Below are 8142 nucleotides of genomic sequence, written 5' to 3'. Positions count from 1 at the left end.
ATAGAAATTCGATTTTTCAGACATTACTCAGTCTCTGTCGTGAGACGAGAAGGGGATCAAAGTGCATTGATGCATAAAAAGATGAGAGGAACATCAGGTCATTGTGACCTGCGAACTTCACAATGCTCACACGGGCACACAATATCTACATAGCTACCTAATCGACTGTCATCAAAACTAATTATCAAATTATCCAGTCATCAACCATCACCCCACCCAAGATACAAAAACTCACTAGTAACAATAAGTGAGGAGTGGTGAGGTGGGTGAGTATAAAGTTTGTTATGAGGCGATAGACATAAACATCGGCAACATTTGTAGACTGTTCCATGGATTTCAAACCCAGCATCCTATTTTATCTGAAGAAAGATTGTTCATGTTCTCAGGAGAGGTAATGAGGTGTGTAGGGAGGAAATCACATCCACACCAAAGCTTTTCCTGCCCACCAGCCTCCGCCACCGGATAATAGCTAATCTGTCCAGTGTCCGTCTGATATCACACAACTCCTTCTCTTCCTTTTTTACCTTCCTGTAAATTATGTCTTGCTTTAAAACGACAGGATGAAAAGATGTTTTTCTCTTTAAAATGCCACGTGCCTGCTTCTTGACCTATCTTCTCTCATTGTCGACTTACTGAGTAAGAAAAAGTGGTTTCGCTTTGTGGAAAAGTGAATGGTTGGTTGTGTTATCATCGGGAGAAGCTCATTGCAATGCTGATAAAACTTGCATCAGGTGAGAATGACCTGGTCATCATACATAAAATATCAAACGAAAACAAGAAAAAATAATGCATGTATGCATATGTGTGTGTGAGAGAGAGAGATGAAAAAGTAGAAACTGAGAGAAACATCTTCCTCACATTGTTGTTAAAAGACAACTGCCATTACAACCTAGTGTAGTATATGACAATACAATTTGTTCACGACTCGTCTAATTTCTATAGCTCATTACAATATATATATATTGTTTCTGTGAGAATTATTACAGATAAAACATATCACAATTTCAAATGTGTGGTTTCTATCTCTTTTTAAGTGGGTTGCAACATATCACAAATGCCAAGTCAAAGATTTAGTCATAATTATATTTCAGAGTTATACTGGTAACTCTTGCATGCATGATTATTTCAACTCATGATACCATTATAATAAATACCCGTAAAAATTTATTTACTTTTCCAACACTTTAAGGGATCAATACATATCCAGAACAGTAAGGAAAAACAATAAAGAAACCTTTGAAACCTATAAAGCTGACTATCTGTTACTAGAAGCATTTATTGGTCTTCTCTTCATTAAGAATACATGTATGTAAACCTTATTAACTGTACGGATGTATGCGTGTATATAGTTTGTTATGCGATTATCTATTTATTTGCTGTGTTTGATTGCTTGTTAACTATTGCCACCAAATTTTGTGCAAAAGGACATTTTTAAATAGGCATATGAGCGATGATTAACAATAAGATATCTAGCCAGAGATCCTACACACAAAAAATAAGATTAAAAATAAAGAAAGTTTTTTTTTAAGTTTCTTTATTTTTAAGGTTGGAAGACAAAGGCAAAAGTGTAAAAGATTTCTCTCAAAGTTACAGTATTTACTTACATCAAACCTATAATTCATGCCTCTACTAGCAAGTATGATGTCCACAGTGGGTTTGGCCAGTAACAGTTTAGACCAGCCGTTGGTAATCACAGAAAGAATTGCTTTATGTGTGTTTTGATACTGATGATTTTGTTTTTGCTTAGTTCGCCTTACGATTCACTCTGTCGTTCTTATTTCAACAAATAAATTCCATCAAAGCAACACAACCTATAGTATTCTTTGAGTAAAGTCTCAAACTCTGGCTTTCTCGGGATGATAGTAAGATAGGGACAGAAAAAGAAAGACATAATTGAAGAAAGGAAAAACAAAGACCAAAAAATAAAGTATTAATAAAGGCAAAGATTACATCTGACATTTCACGCCTCCCACAAATTTCGGTGTTTCTACTTAAAACATAAAAATGGTTTGAGTGTACAGGATCCAATAATGCAGGAAACGGTGTATATATATATCTGAAAACAAAAGAGATTTCCCTAGACTAACCTATGCTGGTTTTTTATGTTTGCAGAATGTTATTTTCAGTTATCATCTATCAAACAGTTCACATCTATCAAACTATGTCTGGACTGCCTCATACACATTCAGTTTTCAACGCAATCCGTTTCAAATTAAATATGGTGAATGAAAACCGAACTCATCAGTCTCACTAACAAAATAAATGTATCCATCCTTCTATAATAGAATAAATTTATCCTGTAAAATTAATTTCCGGCTTGTTCCCACCATTTTCAGAAACTTTTTCAGTAAAGCAGAATGGGTTTGTAATATCCTTAACACCACTATGAAATAGAAGCTTCTGACTTCATTACCAAGTCTTTGCAATGGATTCTGGTCCCCAGGATTTCCTTTGCAAAGGTTTAGCCTCCTCAAACTTCTTTCATCAACCGTGAATTTTTTTTCTTTGTCGTTTCCGTGTTATTCTTGTCGAATTCACATTGTTCTTTTCTTTATAAATTGAAAGCATGGCTCATATGAAAATATCGCAATAAAAGTGCGAAACCCATTGTTTTTGCCGTTTTTGATCCATCCTTATGCACTTAACTACCGGAATTCACTTAAGATCCTAAAAAATATTTCTATGTCTTCTTTGTTATTTTAACCCCGTTCTCATCCAATGTTGATTTAAGAAAAATATATTCAATAATCCTATATACACGTTTTACTTCCTCTTTAAAATTCCATCTCTACCCTCCTTCTCGCACATGACAGTTTATCAGGGATGTTTCCTGTAAATCAATACAGAAGCAACCTGGCCTTATCTCTGCATGATGCCATCGTGACCTTTGTGTGCTGCCATTTGCACCATTTACAAGACAGGTCAGCCAGGAGCTCTCTACGAATCCAATTTAAAACAAGGATGTGAGAACAAAATCTAGAATCATTTTCTTGTCAGGATATGCTGCTGTCCTGAATGATACTCACCAATCCAGACTGTCCAGCTTGTGCAGAGCTGGACTGGTCTTCACGAGTGACATCTAAATCACCGTTGACTATTATCGTTTCACCCGAATGTGAGGAGTCTGCGTCCTGGTCTCTCAGACTCCAGTATAAACTCCTGTCTGATGCCCCCCACACGAGGGTGTCACTGGAGTCAGAGCTAGAAGAACAAGAGGAACAGCATCTTTGAGAAGAAACCTTTTCAACGAAGCCATCGGTGTCTGCCAGCTGGTCGTGAAGAACTGTGGACCTGTGCAAGATGTCTGTTTGAGGGCAGGGGTCATCCGCTTGTGGGAATTGTAAATTGTCGATATTCCTCCACGGCTCGTAGAGGAAAACCTGAAAAAAAAAGAAGCGAGTTAGCTTCATTTTTAGTTTAAGACTGACATGCAATTTTATTGCCTTTTCTGTCAAAGAAAGATAAAACAATAAAGATATAAAATCAATTGTTCTCTTAATAGTTAACTAAACAGTTTGGCATGCATTCTATGGACTGAGACTATCAAGTTCACTTTATAACAAATGATAAATTAATTCCGTTAAAAAAATCTTTTGAAAATAATTAACATAATGGTTGTAGTGCTTTGGCCACTTGCTAAAGACTATCTTTAACTCAGCCAACCCACCGGTTCAGGTCCGAGGGAGCCCATGATGAGCACCCTGTAAGTGGTGTCTAGAGGTCGATACGAGTCGAACTTCCGATCTTGCTGACTTCGTTCCCGTGACCTCGCGCCATTATAATAGCAGTCCGAGAGCTGGGTCAAGGTCTCCTCACACATCAGACTTGACAGACTCTGGCGGTCGCTGCCTGTACCCGCCTGTCTGGAGGGTATCCTGGGTAGAGCCACTCTCTCAGGGGTGCCGCTGACGTCAGAGGAAGTTGTCTCCTGTGACGTGGGGAGGATGTCATCAGTTTCCCCCTCCTGCATGTGGAGGCTGATATGGTCTTGAGTCAGTTCCGGGGAGGAACTGTTAACTGGAGAGGAAGAAGCGGAAGGAACCATGCTGTCGTCTGACTCGTCACTGTCTCGTCTGAAATATAAGATGACAGTTTCCCCGACAAAGTGAAATAACAGAAAATTACTGTGCAACAGTTCAAAAAATACATCAATAAATAAACTTTTTATAGCGTTAAAACAAATAGTACAGAGAAAAACAAAGAAAAATATTACACTATAGTCTGGAAATTCTGAGAAGTAAAGATATAAAATTACAAAGCACGCGATGAAAGTTAAAGTAATTTTTAACTTTCTCAATACCTGTCTTCCTGTCGACTGGTTTTCTTTCGACATCCCAGGTATGAGTCAGCTGCTAGACACACCAAGGCCACCAAGAGGCCGACGATGACGGCGATGGACAGGCCGATGATGTACTCTGATGGTATGGGCAGCACCTCCCCTCGCCGTTCGCAGGTCACTCCTCCATATACATGCTTGTCGTTCTGACTGGCACATCTGTGTAACCACAAACCAACATTTAGCTTTGTGGAACTGTCTTCCCACCACAGTAAACGCAAAAGATGTAAACTTCGTAAACAAACTATACTCCAGACATAACAAATTCCATATTTTGTAAGGGTAATTTTTACTGTTTTGCCTCTGTCTACTGTAGCATATTGGCAATCGCTATTGGGAAAAAAAATCTCAGAGTTGGCTTTTAATAGTTCACTAACAAAGACAGGACTGTATGGATGAAGGGATAGATGGATAGATAAACAGGAAAGCTGATTATAATGTTAAGATATATCATGATGACTAAATTCAAAACAAAAGGCTATACATGCATCCAAGGTGTCCATTTTGATCGACTGAACAAAATCCTTTCTCGCCGCAGTCAAAGTGTTTAGTAAAGCAGACGTGTCGAATGGCAGACTGAATGACTTCCGATACTTCTGAAAAAAGGCAGAAAGAAGGAGATGAAAAAAGAAATCAAACCGAAGAAACCAGCAGAAGAACATCAAAGAACAAAGAAAACAAAAATCACTTTAAAAGTAAATATTTCAATATTTGTATGATGATTATTCTTCTTCCGGTAGAAATGTAGGCTACAGGAGCCTTTGGATCACAAGATCAAAGTTTTTCTTCCACACAGACCTGCTGTGATATTAATGTTTTGATAAGCAAAGATCAAAGGTTAATATACGTCGACAGCGAAAAGGAAATGCATCACACCAGACAATCTGCACGACTTCCGCTTAACGACTAGTCATCTGCTCGATCTGCAGATGAACTGGATTTTTTTTTTTTTTTTTTTTTGTTGGCTTGCACTCAAACTGGCAAGCTCATCGAAGAAAGAAAGAATATAAAGGACATGAAGAGAAGCACTGCCATGGAAGACAGCCAAAGGGCAACAGCACAGAGACGCGCGCTAAGGTCACGACGGTTTTTGAGAGTCACCTGTTGGCGGAGAAGTTTGATGATCAGAAGAGAGAAAGACGATCGTAGAATGGTAAAGCAGTCAATAAAGATGTGGGAGGTGCAGGCAGTCAAGGAAAAGAAAGGGCAAGATGGTAAAAACGGTCTTTGGAAGGTCCGAGCCGTCAAGTTTAGGCGAGGGCAGTTAACACAAGGTGAGGGTGGTGTATGGATGGTGAGGACAGTCACTGGATGAAGGACCTGAAAGTTCAAAGGGTAACAAATGGAAGTGCTCACATTTAATGGAAGATGCCAACAATCAATGGAATGTCAGGGCAATGAACAAAAGATGAGATTACTCAAAGTTAGTGAAACAATCAGATTCTGTAAACATGTATTTAGTTAGGAGATAGATAGAAAGAAAGATAGATAAATATAAGCCACATAGGACGTAAGTGAGCAAGATAACATTAAAATAAGCAAACCGTGAGATCTGGGTGGTTCCGGTGGGGCCATCAGCGAATGGAAGTTGGAAGAGTGGCTGTCAACTGTAGACGACTGCGTGACGTACATGATTGTCACAGTACTGACTACAGCTGTTGACAGAGCGAGAAACGTCACTTGAGGTTACACTAGTCTGACAAACTTAATCAGCTTGCTTGGTGCTCAGTCCCACATTCCGTACAGAATTTACTGCAGCCAGCACAAACAGTAAACAAAACTTTATCACATAATCATGGCTTTCAGTCTTTTTCCAACATTTCGTTTCTAAGACAATATATGCGACATTCTATTACATTCTATATTATGATAACATACTGGGAGCGAGGAAGTGGTCTTCACCAACTCGGGGGCATTGCTCCATAGGTTAGTAATTACCTTTATGATGGAAGGCCGGGTTGAAACAGTTTGGATCCATGTTGGATCACAAAAACCTGGAAATATCTTGACAACGCCCTTCTGTGATCGCGCGCCTAATCTTGAAGAACGGAATATGGACAAGTTAGTCAGTGTCAGAAAGGAGACCAAGATTACAGATAGTGTTTTCAACGAACGGGAAATAGAGTGGACGACACATCTGTCAGCACACCCACATACATGTACATCAGAAAAATACGAAAAAACAAATAGAGAGAAAGGGAGAGAGAGGAGCACAGAGAAAAAGGCAGAGGAGGTAGAAGAATAATTAAGAAAAACAAATAAAAGAATGGACAGTAAGAGGAAGATAAAAAGAAAGTTAACAGTTTTGAAAGTTAAATAAAAATAGAGGAAAAACAGATAGGCGAAAGTTGTGAGAAAAAAAATATAAAAGAGATGCTAGAAATCGACAGCAGATAACGCGAGAATAGACAGAAAGACTGGATGGGAGGCACAGCAAAGAGTATTAGACAAAAGAAAGAGAATTAAAGACCTCATCTTGGTGGGTTCAAGAATTAAAGATTTTTCTTGAGCAGGCTTCGTTTGTCAGGAGAAGCAGCGCTTAATGGGATCACCACGAAAATAATTTTCTTTGTCGAGACAACACCTGGCACAGACTTGTGGGAACTGAACAGGTGACAGAAGCTGGGCAGGGCGCTGAAAGGTTTGCTTTAAACCCCCATTTCGTACTTCTTTATCAGGACCTGATATGTCGACTGGCTTTAATCTTGTGAGATAATTTAAAGGAGATGTAAAGCAAGACAAGTTTTTAGTTCGTATGTTGCATAAAGTTTTGGCTAAATGTCTGTCAACTGATAGGAAGAGTTCTATACAATAAATAATTTCGTTCCTTTGATTATTAGAAACATGTACTTAAAGTAAAAATAGTTGGAGAGAAGATGAAAACATTGGGGTTTTTTTGTTTTCTTTTGTTTTGTTATTTACTTCTCCTTTCTTCAGTTTGTTTAAAACAAAAGGGCAGCGAACATTTTAAAATTTACTTTGCCAGTTCTAAACTTCCAAGTCCTTAATGGCTGTCATTGACAGAGACTGACTGTTTTGGCAGAAGTTCAGAAGGATGACCGAAGCAGCCATTAGCTAATTAAGGGCTTGAGGAGCTAACAAAGTTTCTGGCAAACAAAAAAAAAAAAAAAAAAACGTTTTGCTGAAAAGTAAACAAGAGGCATGAAGGATAGGTGCGCTACGTGTGTAGACACCTTCTAATGATTGATGAGTTGATGGTTTTCTCCACAACTTCGTAATCCACTTGTCGGTGTAGGTGTACAACAACCACATGCTTGATAGAAGCGTAGAGTACCTGTTGTTGTTCACTTTTCATTAATAAACTTACTGTGTAAAGAGCATTAATTTGTCACCGACCGAAAATACAGACCGCAGAGTTGTTATAGCAACAAAATATTTTGCCTTATTTTCAGTAGTTTTCTGATCAGAGAAAACCTGTAAAAATATACCAATAGAAATATTGTATCTACACATAAACTTTACATTCAGCATTCCATTTTCCACTTTGAAAGAAGGATATGATTAAGTTTGATGACGCGATGATGGTGTAGTTGTGAGAGCCTTTGTATGAAGGTGCTCGCATCTAGTGCAAACTGTCCATGCTGTGTCTTTCCATCTTCATCTCTGCCAGACAACTACTCTCTTCGTCTGATTACTGTATTCTCACAATTCCTGTCACAAGAACAGCAGCATACAATCACAGAATTATTAGATATAGTAAAATAATAGAGCTCTCTCCCCCTCCGCATCCGCCACCTACCCACCGTAGAATCCTGTAAATGTTTACTGAAAACACGCCTTTTCCT

The 8142-nt window shown here is 38.5% G+C and overlaps 1 protein-coding gene across 1 annotated transcript; it reads right to left on the bottom strand.

Moving 5' to 3' along the window:
* Positions 1–2956: 2956 nt before the first annotated feature.
* Positions 2957–7232, bottom strand: LOC112560597. Its single transcript, XM_025232569.1, has 6 exons — positions 6275–7232; positions 5881–5991; positions 4821–4932; positions 4301–4495; positions 3668–4073; positions 2957–3380 (listed from the first exon to the last, which is right to left on the bottom strand). The coding sequence occupies exons 1-6, from the start codon at positions 6312–6314 to the stop codon at positions 2994–2996; spliced, it is 1251 nt and encodes a 416-aa protein (XP_025088354.1). The 5' UTR covers positions 6315–7232; the 3' UTR covers positions 2957–2993.
* Positions 7233–8142: the final 910 nt, after the last annotated feature.

The sequence above is a fragment of the Pomacea canaliculata genome, linkage group LG1 (genome assembly GCF_003073045.1).
Source record: "Pomacea canaliculata isolate SZHN2017 linkage group LG1, ASM307304v1, whole genome shotgun sequence".
NCBI classification, from domain to species: domain Eukaryota; kingdom Metazoa; phylum Mollusca; class Gastropoda; order Architaenioglossa; family Ampullariidae; genus Pomacea; species Pomacea canaliculata.
The sequence above is the reverse complement of the archived record's forward strand: the minus strand, read 5'-3'. Positions and strand labels throughout refer to the sequence as shown.